Source organism: Squalius cephalus (assembly GCF_949319135.1).
Source record: "Squalius cephalus genome assembly, contig: scaffold_45, whole genome shotgun sequence".
Lineage (NCBI taxonomy): Eukaryota > Metazoa > Chordata > Actinopteri > Cypriniformes > Leuciscidae > Squalius > Squalius cephalus.
This window is the reverse complement of record NW_027645855.1, coordinates 43195-65601: the sequence shown is the minus strand read 5'-3', so window position 1 is coordinate 65601 and position 22407 is coordinate 43195. Positions and strand designations below refer to the sequence as shown.

The 22407-nt window shown below is 38.5% G+C and overlaps 1 protein-coding gene across 2 annotated transcripts in view; it reads right to left on the bottom strand.

Moving 5' to 3' along the window:
- Positions 1 to 19009, bottom strand: part of LOC307154085 (MSL complex subunit 3-like) — a 266037-nt gene extending 247028 nt beyond the window's left edge. The window contains exon 1 of one of the 2 annotated variants that reach the window (XM_079898864.1): positions 18305 to 19009. In XM_079898864.1, coding sequence (XP_079754990.1) covers positions 18305 to 18512 — 208 coding nt within the window. In that variant the 5' untranslated portion in view covers positions 18513 to 19009. The remainder of the gene's footprint in view (positions 1 to 18304) is intronic. The other variant, XM_079898865.1, reaches the window with a different exon arrangement.
- Positions 19010 to 22407: the final 3398 nt, after the last annotated feature.

Here is a 22407-nt window from a genome sequence, read left to right as displayed (position 1 = left end):
GTAAACCATGGTAAATCATGCTAGAATGTGTTATAACATGATAAATCATGCTAAAACATGGTATTTTCCATCTATGATGTCAGTGGTTACATTCTTGCTAAATAAAACTTAATAACTTTTGATGCTTTTGTGCTTAAAAACCTTAAACGCCTTAATAGCTTGAACCCCGATAAATGCTGCTTGCAGCTTTAATTATTAGGGGTTCAAGCACGAAGTGCTGAAACCCTATTGTAATCCTGATTTTTATTATTATTATTTTTCCGCCATAAAACGCATCGTGCAGCCCAAACCGTAAGACCTAGAGACTTGAAACTTTGCCAGATGGTAGTACTATTGCTCGCTACTCAGATACACGGACTCAGCCCAATCGGCCCATAGGTGGCGCTATAGCAATCAAAAGCGCAAAACTGCTCAGAACTCCCAGACCGTAAGGCGTAGCTTCAAGTGTCTTATATCATTGAAATCCAGAGCTCCTGAAGAAAAAAACGTATATCTCCGATTTCATTTCCGCCATGATAGATTTTTCGCCATTTTGAATTTTGTCAAAAACCTACTTTTGCGAACTAGTCCCTGGTTTTTCGCCCGATCGGAACCAAACCAGTGCGGAATTGTTCTCTGGAGTCTGAAGATCAATAATTATCGAAAAAAAGTTGAAATTTCGATTAATGGTCGCTAGGGGGTGCAAAATTAACGTTGTGGGAGGAGCCTATTTTACTAAAATGGCTATAACTCAAGAAGTAATTAAGTAAACTTCACCAAACTTGGTACACATGTGTAAGAGGTCAATCTGAGGTCACAGTAAAAAAATTGCGTCGATTGGCCACATGGTGGCGCTATAAAACAAATAAAAACATATAGACAACTGACCGTTTTTCCGAATGACTTGAAATTTGGTATGCAGTGTCTTGGCCCAAGGGGCCATGTATGTCTAAAAGGATATTGGCGTATCTCGAAAAACATGGCCGCCATTGGCCAATGAGGTTTGAGCACCGTTAACGAAGTCCGATCGGAGCGAAACTCGATGGGCATGTTCGGCTCAAGCCCCTAGAGGTCTGTAAGAATTTTGAAAGAAATCGGCCACTAGTTGGCGCTAACGAGTTTTAAGGCTCTGTAATCACGTGGTGTTACACTTATCATCACAAAATGCATATCATCTGATAGATCTGCTCATGCTGAACAACTTTGCCTCAAGAACCATCACTGTCAATCAAACTGTTCATTAAATATTCATGAATATGTTAAAAACCTACTTTTGCGAACTAGTCCCTGGTTTTTCGCCCGATCAGAACCAGACCAGTCTAGGACAATTCTCTGGACTCTCTAGATCAATAATTATCGAAAAAAAGTTGAACTTTTGCATTTTTCGCATGGGTATAATTGGGTCATAAAGAAAATGGGCGTGGCAAAATGCACTCAGAAGCCTATAAATCCTAAACGAAAACTCAGAACTTCACGAAAATGGGTGAGCATATGTGCCATAACATTCTAAACAAGCATGCAAAATTTCATGTAGATCGGACCATAGGTGGCGCTATAACTGGCAAAAAGGTTTGAAAACTACATATTTCCTATGGTAAATTGCCTATATTGGCTGTAAATGGATTTTTCCATCTATAATTTCAGTGGTTAAAAGCTTGTTAAATAAAACGTAATGTCTTAAATGCTTATGTGCTTAAAGGCCTTAAATGCTTGAACCCCGATAAATGCTGCTTGCAGCTTTAATTATTATTATTATTCCGCCGTAAAACGCATCGTGCAGCCCAAACCGTAAGGGCTAGAGCTTTGAAACTTTGCCATATGGTAGTACAAAAATCGAGGAGAGGTTATCAAATTATGACCCCGATTGGCCCATAGGTGGCGCTATAGCAACCAAAAGCGCGAAACTGCTCATAACTCCTAGACCGTAAGTCCTAGACTCAAGTGTCTTATATCATTGGAAAGCTGGACGCCTGACGAACAAAACGTATATCTCCGATTTTATTTCCGCCATGATAGATTTTCCGCCATTTTGAATTTTGTCGAAAATCTACTTTTGCGAACTAGTCCCTGGTTTTTTGCCCGATCGGAACCAAACCAGTGCAGAATTGTTCACTGGAGTCTGAAGATCAATAATTATCGAAAAAAAGTTGAAATTTCGATTCACGGTCGCTAGGGGGTGCAAAATTAACGTTGTGGGAGGAGCCTATTTTACTAAAATGGCTATAACTCCAGAAGTAAAAGAGGTATTTTAACCAAACTTGGTACACATGTGTAAGAGGTCAATCTGAGGTCACGGTAAAAAAATCGCGGCGATTGGCCACATGGTGGCGCTATAACATGAAAAAAACATAAAACAGGCTATAACCACCTGACCGTTAGTCCGATTGACTTGAAAATTGGTATGCAGTGTCTTGGTCCAAGGTGCCATGTATGTCTATGAGGACATTGGCGTATCTCAAAAAACATGGCCGCCATCGGCCAATGAAGTTTGAGCACCGATTAGACAAGGTTAACGGAGGCCGATCGGAACGAAACTCGATGGGCATGTTCGTCTCATGGCCCTAGAGGTCTGTAACAATTTTGAAATAAATCGGCCACTATTTGGCGCTAACGAGTTTTATGGCTCTGTAATCATGTGGTGTTACACTCATCCACACAATATGCATATCATTTGATAGATCTGCTCATGCTGAACAACTTTGCCTCAAGAACCATTGCTGTCAATCAAACCGTTCATTAAATATTCACGAATATGTCTAAAACCTACTTTTGCGAACTAGTCCTAGGTTTTTCGCCCGATCGGAACCAGACCAGTCTAGGACAATTCTCTGGACTCTCTAGATCAATAATTATCAAAAAAAAGTTGAACTTTTGCATTTGTATGGCTGTAATAGGGTCATTTATAAAATGGGTGTGGCAAAATACACTCAAAAGCCTATAAATCCTAAATGAAAACTCAGAACTTCACAAAAATTGGTCAGCCTATGTGTCATAACATCATTAACAAGCATGCAAAATTTTATGGAGATCGGACGATAGGTGGCGCTATAACCTTTAAAAAGCTTTAAAACCATATATTTCCTATGGTATGTTGCTTGTATTGGCTGTAAATGGTCTTTTCCATCTCTGATCATATAATTTTCATATCATAATGTTCAAAACTAGTGCAATACAATTCTCTGGACTCACTAGATCAATAATTGTCAGAAAAAGTTGAACTACTTCATTTGGATAGCTATAATAGGTTCACTTCAAAATGTAGCCTTTACCAAGTGTCCCCGAAAGCCTATATCTCTTTAATGAATGACTCAGACCTTCTTAAAAACAAGTCAGAACATGTGAAATATCACTCTGAACATGCATGAAAATTTTCAGACAGATCAGACAAAATTTGCCTCTATAACAGTTAAAAAGGTGAAAATGATATGATTATAATGGCATGTTAAGCCAATAAGTGGTATTTTACTGCCCCCTGCTGTTCAAAATAGTCATTTTGTCATATTGTTCTATAATTTATATTTAGACTTTATAAAATCACTATTTTAACATTTACAATTACATTTAGTCAAAATCCATCTGTTAAAGTATTAGTATTGACAGTTTGATCACATCATACATTTCAAATGTCTGCATCTACAACATAATGTGTGTGTGTAGTCTTAGGTTAATCATCTGATTAATAGCTTGCAAAGACTTTGTGAAATGTTTATAGACCATTCAAATATATTTTCATAATGACATATCCCAATAGCATTGAAAAAACAACAACAACATTTGTCTTTGTGTGTGTGTGTGTGTGTGTGTGTGTGTGTGTGTGTGTGTGTGTGTGTGTGTGTGTGTGTGTGTGTGTGTGTGTGTGTGTGTGTGTGTGTGTGTAAACATGCATTATGGAGTTAAAATGGAAAAACTGGTTTGCTTTAGTGCAGAAAAATGGTGAAAATCAAGAAGTTTAAAGTGAAAGTGAGCCAATATGTGGTCTTCTCCTGCCCTCTGCTGGCCATTCTACTTATTAATGAAGTCTACTCACTTATGCTTTTGCATTCATTAGACACTAAAAATCACTTATATAACAATAAAACACTAAAAAATCACTTATATAACAATTACTATTGTAGCACAATCATATTTTGTCAGAGTTTATCACTTCATTTTTACTGATACTTCACATAATTGCTAGCAATGTGGTAAATCATGGTAAATCACACTAAAAACATGGTAAATCATAATAAATAATACTAGAATGTGGTGTATCAAGATAAATCATACTACAATCCTGGTACATCATTCTAGAACATGGTATATCATGGTACATCATGCTAGAACATGGTAAATCATGGTAAGCCATGATAAATCATAATAAACTATGGTAAATCATGTTAGAATGTGGTATATCATGGTAAATCATGCTAGAACATGGTAAATCATGGTAAACTATGCTAGAACAGGGTAAATCATGGTAAACTATGATGAATCATGGTAAACTATGATAAATCATGATAAACTATGGTAATCCATGCTAGAATCACAGTAAACAATGGTAAATCATACTAGAATGTAGTATATCATGGTAAATTATGCAAGAATATGGCAAATCATGCTAGAATCATAGTAAATAATACTAGAATATGCTAAATTGTTGTGGGAGGAGCCTATTTTACTAAAATGGCTATAACTCAAGAAGTAAATGAGATATCTTCACCAAACTCAGTACACATGTGTATGGGTTCAATTTGAGGTCACAGTAAACAATTCTATGGAGATCGGACCATAGGTGGCGCTATAACTGTTAAAAAGCTTTAAAACCAAATATATCACATGGTAAATTGCCTGTATTGGCTGTAAATGGTCTTTTCCATCTATTATGTCAGTGGTTACATGCTTATTAAATAAATCTTATTATTACATGGCTTGGCTGAATTCCAATGTAGAATGCGGTCTGTTATTTCTTTATAACAGACCGCTGCGGAGTATAACAGACCGTTGCCATGAAAAACAGCGCGTTGCTATGGACGCGGAACGGACTATTTTCTTTGGCGGAAGCAATACAATCGTTTTTAAATCAATAAACTCCTTTTTAAATCAATAATTCGTGTCAAATTATTTATTTATTTTGTAGGTAGCCATGTAATAAGCGGGATAATGTATAGAGAGGCGGTCGTTATAGCGAATAACAAGCCCTTCAGGCTGTCAAGACCCCTCCGCTTCGCGTCGGGGTCTCGTTCAGCCTGTCGGGCTTGTTATTCGCTATAACAACCGCCTCTCTATACATTATCCCTTACATAACTTTTGATACTTTTGTGCTTAAATGCCTTAAAGGCCTTAACTGCTTGAACCCCGATAAATGCTGCTTGCAGCTTTAATTAGGGGTTCAAGCACGAAGTGCTGAAACCCTATTGTATTTGTGCTGATTTTTATTATTATTATTATTATTATTATTAGGGGTTCAAGCACGAAGTGCTGAAACCCTATTGTATTTGTGCTGATTTTTATTATTATTATTATTATTATTATTATTATTCCGCCGTAAAACGCATCGTGCAGCCCAAACCGTAAGGGCTAGAGCTTTGAAACTTTGCCAGATGGTAGTACAAAAATCGAGGAGAGGTTATCAAATTATGACCTCGATTGGCCCATAGGTGGCGCTATAACAACCAAAAGCGCGAAAGTGGTCATAACTCCTGGACCGTATGTCGTAGACACAAGTGTCTTATATCATTGGAAAGCTGGTCGTCTGACGAACAAAACGTATATCTCCGATTTCATTTCCGTCATGATAGATTTTCCGCCATTTTGAATTTTGTCGAAAACCTACTTTTGCGAACTAGTCCCTGGTTTTTTGCTCGATCGGAACCAAACCAGTGCAGAATTGTTCTCTGGAGACTGAAGATCAATAATTATCGAAAAAAAGTTGAAATTTCGATTCAGGGTCGCTAGGGGGCGCAAAATTAACGTTGTGGGCGGAGCCTATTTTACTAAAATGGCTATAACTCCAGAAGTAAATGAGGTATTTTCACCAAACTTGGTACACATATGTAAGAGGTCAATCTGAGGTCACGGTAAAAAAATCGCGGCGATTGGCCACATGGTGGCGCTATAACATGAAAAAAACATAAAACAGGCTATAACCACCTGACCGTTAGTCCGATTGACTTGAAAATTGGTATGCAGTGTCTTGGTCCAAGGTGCCATGTATGTCTATGAGGACATTGGTGTATCTCAAAAAACATGGCCGCCATTGGCCAATGAAGTTGAGCACCTATTAGACAAGGTTAACGGAGGCCGATCGGAACGAAACTCGGTGGGCATGTTCGACTCATGGCCCTAGAGGTCTGTAAGAATTTTGAAAGAAATCGGCCACTAGTTGGCGCTAACGAGTTTTATGGCTCTGTAATCACGTGGTGTTAGATATATTGTCACAAAATGCATATCATTTGATAGATCTGCTCATGCTGAACAACTTTGCCTCTAGAACCATTGCTGTCAATCAAACCGTTCATTAAATATTCATGAATATGTTAAAAACCTACTTTTGCAAACTAGTCCCTGGTTTTTCGCCCGATCGGAACCAGACCAGTCTAGGACAATTCTATGGACTCTCTAGATCAATAATTATCAAAAAAAAGTTGAACTTTTGTATTTGTATGGCTGTAATAGGGTCATTTATAAAATGGGTGTGGCAAAATACACTCAAAAGCCTATAAATCCTAAATGAAAACTCAGAACTTCACAAAAATTGGTGAGCATATGTGTCATAACATCATTAACAAGCATGCAAAATTTTATGGAGATTGGACAATAGTTGGCGCTATAACTGTTAAAAAGCTTTAAAACCATATATTTCCTATGGTAAACTGCCTGTATTGGCTGTAAATGGTCTTTTCCATGTCTGATCATATAATTTTCATATCATAATGTTCAAAACTAGTGCAATACAATTCTCTGGACTCACTAGATCAATAATTGTCAGAAAAAGTTGAACTACTTCATTTGGATAGCTATAATAGGTTCACTTCAAAATCTGGCCTTTACCAAGTGTCCCCGAAAGCCTATATCTCTTTAATCAATGCTCAGACCTTCTTAAAAACAAGTCAGAACGTGTGAAATATCACCCTGAACAAGCATGAAAATTTTCAGACAGATCGGACAAAATTTGCCTCTATAACAGTTAAAAAGGTGAAAATGATATGATTTAATGGCATGTTAAGCCAATAAGTGGTATTTTACTGCCCCCTGCTGTTTAAAATAGTCATTTTCTCATATTGGTATTGGTATCAGCCATGGTAAATCATGATAAATGATGGTGTGTGTGTGTGTGTGTGTGTGTGTGTGTGTGTGTGTGTGTGTGTGTGTGTGTGTGTGTGTGTGTGTGTGTGTGTGTGGTACAAATATAACAAAGGTTTTATTTTCCAACATGAAAACAAACATAACAGAGTGCTAGTGCACAAACAATAACCGACAATGATAATGGATGAGAGGGGAACTTAAATACACAGATCAAGACAAGGACAACAGGTGACGGTTATGATGATGAGGAGCAGGTGATGATGAGGAGGGTGATGAGGAGCAGGTGCAGGTGATGACGACAGATGGTGAATGTGATGAAGACAGAAGGTGAATGTGATGAAGGTGAATGTGACACCAATATCACTGAAACATTTGTGTGTGTGTGTGTGTGTGTGTGTGTGTGTGTGTGTGTGTGTGTGTGTGTGTGTGTAGCATTATTGTGTGTAGCATATGTAGCAAGTATGCATTATTGAGTTAACATGGAAACACTGGTTTGCTTTAGTGCAGAAAACTGGTCAAAATCATGAGGTTTAAAGTGAAAGTGAGCCAATAAGTGGTCTTCTACTGCCCTCTGCTGGCCCTTCTACTTATTAATTAAATTTTTCCACATGTGCTTGCATTTATACTTGAATACACACTAAAAATCACTTATATAGCAATAACTATTATAACACAATCATATTTTGTCAGTGTTAATCACTTTATTTGAACTGACACTTCAAATAATTGCTAGTAATGTGATAAATCAGGCTAGAAACATGGTAAATCAAAGTAAATAATACTAGATTGTCGTTTATCTCCTGGTAAATAATACTAGAACGTGGTATATCATGGTAAATCATGGTTAACTATGCTGTGTGTGTATGTGTGTGTGTGTGTGTGTGTGTGTGTGTGTGTGTGTGTGTGTGTGTGTGTGTGTGTGTGTGTGTAAGCATGCATTGAGTTAACATGGAAAAACTGGTTTGCTTTAGTGCAGAAAACTGGTTTAAAGTGAAAGTGAGCCAATAAGTGGTCTTCTAGTGCCCTCTGCTGGCCATTCTACTTAATAATGAAATATTTTACATGTGCTTTTGCATTCATACTTGGACACACACTAAAAATCACGTATATAACTAACTATTATAACACAATAATATTTTGTCAGTGTTCATCACCTCATTTGCACTGACACTTCACATAATTGCTAGTAATGTGGTTAATCATGCTAGAAACATTGTAAATCATAGTAAATAATACTGAAATGAGGTGTATCAAGGTAAATCATGCTAGAATCCTAATAAATCATTCTGGAACATGGTATATGATAGTAAATCATGCTAGAATCATATTAAATAATTCTAGAATGTGGCAAATCGTCGTGGGAGGAGCCTATTTTACTCAAATGGCTATAACTCAAGAAGTAAATGAGATATCTTCACCAAACTCAGTACACATGTGTATGGGTTCAATTTGAGGTCACAGTAAACAATTTTATGGAGATCGGACCATAGGTGGCGCTATAACTGTTAAAAAGCTTTAAAACCATATATATCCCATGGCAAATTGCCTGTATTGGCTGTAAATGGTCTTTTCCATCTATTATGTCAGTGGTTACATGCTTGCTAAATAAATCTTAATAACTTTTGATGCTTTTGTGCTTAAATGCCTTAAAGGCCTTAACTGCTTGAACCCCGATAAATGCTGCTTGCAGCTTTAATTATTATTATTATTATTCCGCCGTAAAACGCATCGTGCAGCCCAAACCGTAAGGGCTAGAGCTTTGAAACTTTGCCAGATGGTAGTACAAAAATCGAGGAAAGGTTCAGAGAGTATGACCCCGATTGGCCCATAGGTGGCGCTATAGCAACCAAAAGCGCGAAACTGATCATAACTCCTAGACCGTATGTCGTAGACTCAAGTGTCTTATATCATTGGAAAGCTGGAAACCTGTTGAACAAAACGTATATCTCCGATTTCATTTCCGGTATGCAAATTTTTCCGCCATTTTGAATTTTGTCAAAAAACTACTTTTGCGAACTAGTCCTAGGTTTTTCGCCCGATCGGAACCAAACCAGTGCAGAAATGTTCTCTGGAGTCTGAATATCAATAATTATCAAAAAAAAGTTGAAATTTCGATTCACGGTCGCTAAGGGACGCCAAAACGTACATTGTGGGAGGGGCCTATTTTACTAAAATGGCTATAACTCCCGAAGTAAATGAGGTATCTTCACCAAACTTGGTACACATGTGTATGAGTTCAATCTGGGGTCACAGTAAAAAAATCGCGACGATTGAACACAAGGTGGCGCTATAACATGAAAAAAATGTGAAAAGGGCTATAACCACCTGACCGTTAGTCCAATTGACTTGAAAATTGGTATGCAGTGTCTTGGTCCAAGGTGCCATGTATATCTATGAGGACATTGGCGTATCTCAAAAAACATGGCCGCCATCGGCCAATGAAGTTTGAGCACCTATAAGACAAGGTTATCGTAGGTCGATCGGAACGAAACTCGATGGGCATGTTCGACTCATGGCCCTAGAGGTCTGTAAGAATTTTGAAAGAAATCGGCCACTAGTTGGCGCTAACGAGTTTTATGGCTCTGTAATCACGTGGTGTTACAAATATCCACACAATATGCATATCATTTGATAGATCTCCTCATGCTGAACAACTTTGCCTCAAGAACCATTGCTGTCAATCAAACCGTTCATTAATTATTCGCGAATATGTTAAAAACCTACTTTTGCGAACTAGTCCTAGGTTTTTCGCCCGATCGGAACCAGACCAGTCTAGGACAATTCTCTGGACTCTCTAGATCAATAATTATCGAAAAAAAGTTGAACTTTTGCATTTGGATGGCTGTAATAGGGTCATTTATAAAATGGGCGTGGCAAAATACACTAAAAACCCTATAAATCCTAAATGAAAACTCAGAACTTCACAAAAATTGGTGAGCATATGTGACATATCATCATTAACAAGCATGCAAAATTTTATGGAGATCGGACCAAAGGTGGCACTATATCTGTTAAAAGGCTTTAAAGCCATATATTTCCTATGGTAAACTGCCTGTATTGGCTGTAAATGGTCTTTTCCATCTCTGATCTTATAATTTTCAAATCATAATCTTCAAATCTAGTGCAGTACAATTCTCTGGACTCTCTAGATCAATAATTATCAGAAAAAGTATAACTTCTTCATTTGGATGGCTATAATAGGGTCACTTCAATATGTAGCCTTGACCAAGTGTCCCCAAAAGCCTATATCTTTTAAATATCTTTCAGATCTAGTCAGAACATGTTACTCTTAACAAGCATGAAAAATTTCAGACAGATCACACAAAAATTGCCTCTATAACAGTTAAAAAGGTCAAAATGATATAACATGGCATATTAAGCCAATAAGTGGTATTGTACTGCCCCCTGCTGTCATTTCATCATACTACTCCCTAATATTGTTATATAATTCATATTTAGACTTTATAAAATCATTATTTTAACATTTACAATCACATTTTGTCAAAATGCATCTATTGGAGTGTTACTATTGACAATTGTTTTACATTTAGAAAACGAAAGTAAAACCTTGTCCGACATTTAGGCCACGCCCCCCCAGTACAAATTCACTCATAACTCGAAAACGGAAAGTCGCCGCGCGCTCAAATTTTGATGGTAAGGACCTCTCCGGGCTCTTGATCGAAACGTAGCGTCGCGGGCCTCGGGGAGCGCCCCCCCACGGAACGCTAGTCCGCGGGACCCCCGACTTTGAACGGCCGTAACTCCCGAACCAGATCACCCCGAACCTTGTGTGAGGGCTCATTGGAAAGGGCCCATCCTTGGCTAGCTTCGATTCAACTGTGGTGTAATTTGCCCTCGGCATTCCAGAGAAAAATGCTCCAAAAGACATGCCTTTGAATGGTCATAGCTCCCGGACCCAATCGCCCAAAAACACTGTGATGGTCTCATTCAACAGGGCTCCTCAAGCACGATCTATGCTCTGAGTTTCAGAATTTTTCGCGTTCTGGTTACCGAGATATAAGTGAAAAACCAAATTAACATACAGAGGACATAGCATAACTTATGAATAAAATATTATTTTGCAAAAATGTTTTTTTACCATTTGTTTATTGTGCTCTAAACAGTGTGATGACATGGAAAACAACTAAATTCAAAAAACTTTTTTTTTCTGGGTCCCAGGAGGATATGATCTTTTCATTAGCTTTCAGTATTGGGAAACAAATGCATTAAAAATGCTTCTTTAAAAAGCAATCTTTTTTATTATGATAGGGCTGTAGCTATCGATTATTTTAGTAATCGAGTATTCTATTCAAGTAATCGGATAAAAAAAATTGTGGTAAAAAATAGACTCAAGTTAACAACAGCCTTTAAAATGACTTAAAATACAAATATATAATAACAAGCAACAATAATTGGTTCAAGTAAAGTATCAAAGTAAGTAATTATATTGGTTTTAATGAACAACACTGTTAAAATATACCCATGTAAAATAAATTATATAAACTAATATAAACATAACTTATGTACATAAATAGCAAATGCCTGCAGAGGGCGCCAGCGGCCTGGTTACACTAAGGCATTATCAAATCCTTGTTTAATATTGTCCAAACAATTAATTCAAATGTCAACTTAACCTTTCATATTTGACCACTTCTGTACGATAGAAATGCTACAGCCACTGTAATTTCTTGAACAAGAACATGTGCACATCAAAGTATGCAAACTCAGAGCGAGAGTTTAAACTTTTATTTTGAAATCGCTATGTTTAAACTTTTATTTTGAAATCGCGATGAACAGCAGTTTGAGAAACCCAGACGCGCTCAACAAATATAAATGATAACAGTGCAACTATGAAACACAAACTGCGTCCGACTTGCGTTCCCAAATGCACGTTATTGGAAACGTAAACAAACAGCACTGCAGAGACTGAGTTTGCTTGGAGCAGCGTTTACTGTGGCCGGAGCTGAGGTAATTTTAACATGTAATCTGCACTCATGTAATTGAAGCGTCTTCTCTGTGAAAACAAACAAACAAACAAAAAAACAGAGGATATATTTATTTAACTGAATCACAACCTTTATGATTTCACAACAGCACTATGCTATATTTATGACTGTAAATGTTTTTAAAGAGCATCTTGCAGGTTAGAAGACCCAACAAGTCAATGTATAGAAAAATAATGTAGGAACTAGATTTTCTTTAAAAAAAAAATTAGAAATACGCTACAGTGGCTTCTGGAGTCGTTTTTGTGAGAAAATTTTACTTCCGCATCTGAAAATGGGCGAGACGGGCGTGACGTAGCACGAGGGAGAGCGGTCGATTCAAACAACAGGGAAAAATGGATTGCAATGACATTTCGGACGCTGAGGAAATTGTTGACGGACCACAGCCATACAATTATGAGCCTGCTAGGCTGCCAAGAGAGCAGGGACAGGCCAGGATTAATGTTAGACAGAACATATTGGAACTTACAATAACAGAAACTAAGCTTTGATCAGGCGTTTGTCATGCTCATTAATATCCGCCCAGACTAACGTTACGTGATATAACTTAGCGGTTTCTCATCGAGAGACAGAGAGATATTTATTCCTGATACATTTTTTTGTTCCATAGGTGCTTGTGTGGGAAATGCGAGGCAATGTTTACAGCTGAGGAAAGTCAGTGTTGCAGGGAGGTGGATGCATACTGGGCCTTTGTGGAAAATGCCAAACTTCCATGGTTGCAGTTAGTGTTACTACAGTAAAGCCATGGTGAATGTTGCTGATCTGTGGACACTGGATAGTTCGTTCATTCATTGCACAATGTTTATTCCTGGTTTCCACGTCAGCGCTGTTTGATCCGTTAATAACGGAGAAATGTGAATATTTCTCACTAGATCTCGCAGCGATGTTATTACTTCAGTGGCGAATTCAAATGCTTTATTTACTGGATCTCGCAGTTACAGTGTTGCTTGATCAGGCTCACGCTGCACTGGTCCAAACTGATAAACAGTCCACACAAACACAATAACGAGTAGCTCAGTTTCGTTCCGCTTACATTGCGTTTGCCAGTTGATGTTGTGCTCACGCCTACATCCAGCGGGAGAACCCGAAGATGCGTGCACTGAAGGAACCGCACCGCACCAGCTCTGAGTCTCACCCGGTTCTTACTTCGGTATCCCATGTTGAGCTCCATCATATCGCCGGGACGATAATCCTCCGATCTGAAGTGAACGCTACACACGACCGCGTTTTCCGAAGCCGATGCGGAAGAGAAATCCCGTCTCTTCACCTGCACAAACCGCACCCAGGCACGAAAGATAGCACCGGCCTTTTTCTTGTTAGGAAACTGGTGGACTCGATGTCCTGATAGGCTGGAGTTTTTGCAAGCTCCACAAACACAAAAATTTACCATGACGATGATAAATTGAAATACAAAAACTACTGAAAACACACTGACTCACGACCGCTCTTACTGAATACCAACCTACTCTGCACTGAGCTGCGGCAGAGCACAGCACACATCTCCCTCGTGTGACGTAAAATGACGCGATGTTGAAAAAAAGCGGTTTGTACGAGCAGTCAAAGAAACGCTCACTTTATCTACTAAATTGGTGTCCTTATGTCATTTAAAAACATTTGAAATCCTGCATTATCTTTTCATATGGTATTTTCATACACGGTTATATATTCATTTAGATTTTTTTTTTACATGCAAGATGCTCTTTAAATATATCGCGTTGTCTTAGAAAACTGTGTAATTCTGCGGTTGTTGGATTCTCGTCTGTGGAACTCACCACTTTCGGTATTTTGCCCATTACTTTTTGGTAAATTGCAATCAAGGATTTTTTTAAATCAAGTACTTGACTATAATCGAGGAATCGTTACAGCCCTATACTGGTAACATAGTTTTATATTATTAGATCACAAAGAAATGCCTATAGACAATTAAATATATTTTCTCAATAACATGCCCATCGAGTTTCGTTCCGATCGGCCTCCGTTAACCTGGTCTAATAGGTGCTCAAACTTCATTGGCTGACGGCGGCCATGTTTTTTGAGATACGCCAATGTCCTCATAAACATACATGGTTTCTGAATAAATTCTGAATCATCTGATTAACAGCTTGCAAAGACTTTGTGAAATGTTTATAGACCATTCAAATATATTTTCATAATGACATATCCCAATAGCATTGAAAAAACAACAACAACATTTGTCTTTGTGTGTGTGTGTGTGTGTGTGTGTGTGTGTGTGTAAACATGCATTATGGAGTTAAAATGGAAAAACTGGTTTGCTTTAGTGCAGAAAAATGGTGAAAATCAAGAAGTTTAAAGTGAAAGTGAGCCAATAAGTGGTCTTCTAGTGCCCTCTGCTGGCCATTCTACTTATTAATGAAGTCTTTTCACATGTTCTTTTCACATGTGCTCACATTAATATTTAGACTCTAAAAATCACTTATATAACTAACTATTATAACACATTCATATTTTGTCAGTGTTTATCACTTCATTTGCACTGACACTTCACATAATTGCTAGTAATGTGGTAAATCATGGTAAATCACGCTAGAAACATGGTAAATCAAGGTAAACTAAGATAAAATCATGGTAAACTATGCTAGAACAGGGTAAATCATGGTAAACCATGGTAAATCATGATAAATTATGGTAAATCATTCCAGAATGTGGTATATCATGGTAAATCATGCTAGAACATGGTCTTTTCCATCTATGATGTCAGTGTTTAAATGCTTGCTAAATAAAACTTGATGTCTTTTGATGCTTTTGTGCTTAAAGGTCTTAAAGGCCTTAACTGCTTGAACCCCGATAAATGCTGCTTGCAGCTTTAATTATTATTATTCTTCCCTAAAACGCATCGTGCAGCCAAAACCGTAAGGCCTAGAGACGTGATACTTGGTCAAATGGTAGTAGTATTGCTCGCTACTCAGATACACGGACTTAGCCAAATCGGCCCATAGGTGGCGCTACAGCAACCAAAAGCGCGAAACTGCTCAGAACTCCTAGACCGTATGTCGTAGACTCAAGTGTCTTATATCATTGGGAAGCTGGATGCCTGACGAACAAAACGTATATCTCCGATTTCATTTCCGCCATGATAGATTTTCCGCCATTTTGAATTTTGCCAAAAACCTACTTTTGCGAACTAGTCCTAGGTTTTTCGCCCGATCGGAACCAAACCAGTACAGAAATGTTCTCTGGAGTCTGAATATCAATAATTATTGAAAAAAAGTTGAAATTTCGATTCACGGACGCTAAGGGGCGCCAAAACGTATGTTGTGGGAGGGGCCTATTTTACTAAAATGGCTATAACTCCAGAAGTAAATGAGGTATCTTCACCAAACTCGGTACACATGTGTAAGAGGTCAATCTGAGGTCACAGTAAAAAAATCGCGGCGATTGGCCACATGGTGGCGCTATAACTTGAAAAAAACATAAAACAGGCTTTAACCACCTGACCGTTAGTCCGATTGACTTGAAAATTGGTATGCAGTGTCTTGGCCCAAGGTGTCATGTATGTCTATGAGGACATTGGTGTATCTCAAAAAACATGGCCGCCATCGGCCAATGAAGTTTGAGCACCTATTAGACAAGGTTAACGGAGGCCGATCGGAACGAAACTCGATGGGCATGTTCAACTCATAGCCCTAGAGGTCTGTAAGAATTTTGAAAGAAATCGGCCACTAGTTGGCGCTAACGAGTTTTACGGCTCTGTAATCACGTGGTGTTACACTTATTGTCACAAAATGCATATCATTTGATAGATCTGCTCATGCTGAACAACATTGCCTCAAGAACCATAGCTGTCAATCAAATCGTTCATTAATTATTCGCGAATATGTTAAAAACCTACTTTTGCGAACTAGTCCCTGGTTTTTCGCCCGATCGGAACCAGACCAGTCTAGGACAATTCTCTGGACTCTCTAGATCAATAATTATCGAAAAAAAGTTGAACTTTTGAATTTTTCGTATGGCTATAATTGGGTCATAAAGAAAATGGGCGTGGCAAAATGCACTCAAAAGCTTTTAAATCCTAAACGAAAACTCAGAACTTCACGAAAATTGGTGAGCATATGTGCCATAATATTCTAAACAAGCATGCCAAATTTCATGTTGATCGGACCATAGGTGGCGCTATAACTGTTAAAAAGGTTTGAAAACCATATATTTCCTATGGTAAATTGCCTGTATTGGCTGTAAATGGACTTTTCCATCTATTATTTCAGTGGTTAAAAGCTTTCTAAATAAAACTTAATGTCTTAAATGCTTATGTGCTTAAAGGCCTTAAATGCTTGAACCCCGATAAATGCTGCTTGCAGCTTTAATTATTATTATTATTCCGCCGTAAAACGCATCGTGCAGCCCAAACCGTAAGGGCTAGAGCTTTGAAACTTTGCCATATGGTAGTACAAAAATCGAGGAGAGGTTATCAAATTATGACCCCGATTGGCCCATAGGTGGCGCTATAGCAACCAAAAGCGCGAAACTGCTCATAACTCCTAGACCGTAAGACATAGACTCAAGTGTCTTATATCATTGGAAAGCTGGACGCCTGACGAACAAAACGTATATCTCCGATTTTATTTCCGCCATGATAGATTTTCCGCCATTTTGAATTTTGTCGAAAATCTACTTTTGCGAACTAGTCCCTGGTTTTTCGCCCGATCGGAACCAAACCAGTGCAGAATTGTTCTCTGGAGTCTGAAGATCAATAATTATCGAAAAAAAGTTGAAATTTCGATTCACGGTCGCTAGGGGGTGCAAAATTAACGTTGTGGGAGGAGCCTATTTTACTAAAATGGCTATAACTCCAGAAGTAAAAGAGGTATTTTAAACAAACTTGGTACACATGTGTAAGAGGTCAATCTGAGGTCACGGTAAAAAAATCGCGGCGATTGGCCACATGGTGGCGCTATAACATGAAAAATACATAAAACAGGTTATAACCACCTGACCGTTAGTCCGATTGACTTGAAAATTGGTATGCAGTGTCTTGGTCCAAGGTGCCATGTATGTCTATGAGGACATTGGCGTATCTCAAAAAACATGGCCGCCATCGGCCAATGAAGTTTGAGCACCGATTAGACAAGGTTAACGGAGGCCGATCAGAACGAAACTCGATGGGCATGTTCGTCTCATGGCCCTAGAGGTCTGTAAGAATTTTGAAAGAAATCGGCCACTAGTTGGCGCTAACGAGTTTTATGGCTCTGTAATCACGTGGTGTTACACTCATCCACACAATATGCATATCATTTGATAGATCTGCTCATGCTGAACAACTTTGCCTCAAGAACCATTGCTGTCAATCAAACCGTTCATTAAATATTCACGAATATGTCTAAAACCTACTTTTGCGAACTAGTCCTAGGTTTTTCGCCCGATCGGAACCAGACCAGTCTAGGACAATTCTCTGGACTCTCTAGATCAATAATTATCAAAAAAAAGTTGAACTTTTGCATTTGTATGGCTGTAATAGGGTCATTTATAAAATGGGTGTGGCAAAATACACTCAAAAGCCTATAAATCCTAAATGAAAACTCAGAACTTCACAAAAATTGGTCAGCCTATGTGTCATAACATTCTAAACAAGCGTGCACAATTTCATGGAGATTGGACCATAGGTGGCGCTATAACTGTCAAAAAGCTTTGAAAACCATATATTTCCTATGTTAAATGGCCTGTATTGGCTGTAAATGGTCTTTTCCATTACACGTCAGTGGTTAAATGCTTGCTAAATAAAACTAAATGTCTTTTGATGCTTGTGTGCTTAAAGGCCTTAAATGCTTGAACCCCGATAAATGCTGCTTGCAGCTTTCATTTTAATTTAATACTGTGAAGCTGCTTTGATACAATCTGTATTGTGAAAAGCGCTATATAAATAAACTTGACTTGACTTGACTTTGAGACAGTCTATATTGTTAAAAGCGGTATATAAATGAAGGTGACTTGACCAGGTTTCATTAGTTTAATTGGAATTAACTTAAAATTGTGCACAGAGTGACAGTTTTAAGAAATGAAACAGGACACAAAGTGTAACTCACTCTTCTCTAGGTTGAGGAAGAACTTGGGTAGTGGAGTTTGCACCTCAGTAAGCCTTCGCTTTGGTTGCGGAGAGGCATTGCTGCTGCCTCCACCCCCAGCTTCTGCTGCCCGATCCCCTCCGGATGTATTGCGCGTTGAGCGACGCAAGGATTGTGTGGCATCGGAATCCAGGTAGCCACAGCGTCTGCGCTTAGGTGGTGTTGCCATGATGACAGGGACACAGGATGTTTCGCTCAGAGCTGCTTGGCTGTCTGTGGACTGGGGGGTGGAAGGATTCTGGCCAGGGCTGGGGGAACGTTCTCTGAGATTCCTTTAATAAAAATGTAAATTATGAATAATCTTATCTGATCTTAGATTCTAAAAAAAAAAAAGGAAAAAGATGTAACATTAATACCTACAGTATTCCACATTAGAGCTTTTAAACATTCTGACTGACAGGGACTGTGTTGCATGAATTCTTTGATAATGCAAAATATCTAAAGCATAAACATGCAAAAGAACACTCTGAATTACAGCGGAGGCAAACAGAGAAGGTAACAGAGATGACCCACATCTTCTGGCATATTCAGGGGTAGACATGAAGGTATTAGGATATTCAATTTGAGCATCAGTATAGACTTGACACTTTCTTTTATACAGCAGGGTTTTAGGATGTTTTGTTGATCTAGTTATCAAATGGTGGATATGTTCATTAAATTATTCAAACAATTAATTTCAAGTGACTCCTGACTATAGTCAGCTATATTAATAGCTATATATATATATATATATATATATATATATATATATATTTGAAAGTTATATTGCTATTATCAAACTACAGCTACTTTTTCCCCTGATAACAGTGGAAAGAACTTAAAATACTCTGTTAGTTTTGGTCATACAGACAAGATCATTCAAAACTGTCTGTACCTTTATTTGGGTATACAATGACAACTGAACTTTGTGCTTTTGCAAAAAATACAGACGTGGTGGATTTTTAATAGATAAAATAGGTAAACTGTATATTAAACTGACCATGTTTCTAACATCTAACCTTATTCCTCTTTTTAGACCTAACATGATAACATTTTGAAACACAATGTACTAAAACGTTCTGTCCTGTGTTTTTGAATGTTGTATGTTGTGTTGCCATACCCCTTTGACTTTGGTTGTGTGAGTGTAAAAATAACAAATATGGGAAATTAAACTAGACAGATGACTAAGTTTGAACCTTGTGATCATTTTTAATGTGATCATTAAAACAAAGTTTGCTTTACCTAGAACAGAAGGGTTTGTCTATGAAAACCAATCAAATTGTGGGGAAATTATGTAATGCAGCATGTCATTTTTGCCATAACTCCTTATTCTATAAAAACTGTTGTATTCTTTTAGCTGGTGGGATTCTCAATGGAATCTTGCTTCTTCTTGGGGGAGATTCTCTGAGAACTGCTCGAGAGATCCTCCGGCCGCGATTAAAGCATTTAAAGGACATTTGCTGAAGTCTGTTTGTCGATCATTGCTGCGCAGCAAGAAAGCTAGTTAGGGAAGCAAGTTGGTTAGGTAGACTATATATTAAACGTTGATCGAAGACGTTAAGGAACGTCGATTGGAGATGACCCAGGTAGCTATATAGGGAACGTCGATTGGAGACGACCCAGGGAACGTCGATTGGAGACGACCCAGATAGTTAGGTTTAGGCCGTGTGTCCACCAAAGCATTTTTAGCCAGCTGAAAACACTAGGCGCTCTGCTAAAAACGCCCAGCTGTGGGCGCTTGAGAGCGTTTTGGCAGCGCAGCGTTTTTTCAGTTGAGACGCTTCGTTGCTATGATACAGAGTATCCGCGGCACAGTTTACTTGTAACTGATTTCGCAGATAATTTGTCTAAAAATTTCGACACAATGTAGAGTATGTTGGAAACTTTTTCCTTCATCGAAGCAAGAAACCAGGAGACATTGGGATCACGTTCAAGAAGTTATTCTTTATTGAGGACTTCGCGTTGACGTGGCTGCAGTTCTTCCCAAGTCTAACTAAAACATTATACATTGTAGTTATATACATTCCAAGGGGGAAGGATTACATAGAGGTGGAGACAAATCAAGACAAAGCATAGGCATGATTTGATTCAATCAAGTCAAAACCAGTTTGGCAGGTTATCCGGCTTGCTCAAGAGAGACAGAACCAATCAGCATAACACTATCATTCAAATGATCCAATCAGCCTGACGGTATCACCCATACCTTCACATGATCACAGAGACAAAAGCACAGCTGTACATTGAGCTTACTGGTCAGGAAATGCATAAGGACAAAGGGTGAGGGTGAGAGTCTCAGGAATTGACTCATTTAGAGAACAGGACTGGCAGGAATCTCTTGATATAATCATCATAACCGCTGCTAAACTTTCTCAGTCTATATTGGAATCTAAATTAAAACATTTAATAAATTTGTAATCCTTCAAGTACTTGCTCTGGTCCTTGGGATGAAGGGATGGCTGAACCACGTAGACAGAGAGGACGGACGGCCGGTCTATGTGGGTTCATGAGATCTTGAGAGCGAGAAAACATCTCGGAGAGTACCATCGTCTGGTCCAAAAACTAAAGTTGGACGGCAGCCGGTTCAAGGAGTATTTTCGGATGAGCAGGACACAGTTTGAGATGTTGTTCTGGAAAATTGGACCTTCTATTTCGAAGAGAGACACAAACTACCAGGAGGCCATCAGCTCGGAAGAACGTCATTGCATTTGTCTGAGGTAAGTGCATATAAGGCTATTCCGAAATTATTTCAAGTGATATTTTGTGTTATTGAGCTGAAAATGAAGTCTTTTGTAAGTGAATGCAGTGAAGTAAAAAAAAAAAAGCAGTGTTTGTCTCTTTGCTATAGTGAATTAGGAGTAAAATAGCAGAAACAAAGCTCAAATAAAGTAACGTTAATGTTACAAGTGACTCAAAATTGTAGGCTACATGTAGACATTTATTTATTTAACGTTAGTTTCGTACATTCATCACTGCATATGAGGTACAACATATCTTATTTTACTTCTTTCCGGTATTTATGATTCAGTGATAGCTACTGAAGATATTTTACACATCCAAACACATTTATAATTGAATATACTTTTATATAAATAAGCATAATTATAAATAGGCTAGAAGTCTTATTGAATTTATAACTAATGATAGTATGATTTAAATTGATGTTTTATTTAATGTATAATTAATTGCCCTTTGCATCTTTTTTCTGTATTTATTTCAGATATATGTCAACAGGAGACTCATTCCAATCTATCGCTTTTAGCTACAGGGTGGGTTACTGCACAGTGGCAAGGGTGGTAAAAGAAGTGTGTGAGGCAACATGGTCACTCTTGGTCCAGGAATACATGCCCTTTCCTTAATAACATCACTGGAAGAGGATTGCTGAAGACTTCCATAGGCTGTGGAACTTCCCCAACTGTCTGGGAGCAATCGATGAGTCCTTCTAGCAGTGGTTGATGCCCGGTACCTTTTCCGGATGGTGGATGTGGGGGCATACGGGGAAAGCAGTGATGGCGGGACCCTCCGAATTTGGCAAGGCTCTCCAACAGGGAACGCTAGACCTACCAGAAGATGCACCATTACCAGGAGCAGAAGACCCCCAGCCTGTGCCACATGATTGTGGGTGACGAGGCTTTTCCCACCAAAAGTGGCAGATGCAGTAGTGAAGGCCACTTAAATCCTTCACAATTTCCTACGTTATGAGGATGCTGATAAAGAGGAAGTAAGTTGTGCCCCCCTGCCATCAGAGCCACAGTTTGCCATGCACCCCATCCAGCGAGCAGGCAGCAACAATGCCTCTAGGGAAGCACTGGAAATAAGGCAAAGGTACACCACCTACTTCTCCTCTCCAGCAGGTGAAGTTGCATGGCAGCATTCTGTCATCTAATGCCTCATAATTACTCCCACCACCATCAGGACCACTGCCATCAGTACCATCCAGGACCACCACCAATTAAAAATAAAAAAAGGCTCTTTTAAGAGCCACCCATAACCTCAGAAAATGAGCATATTTCCTTTCACTAACAAGCTGCACATAACGAATAAAATAAATTAGTAGTCTAAATCAAAAGAAGAAAATAAATGACTGG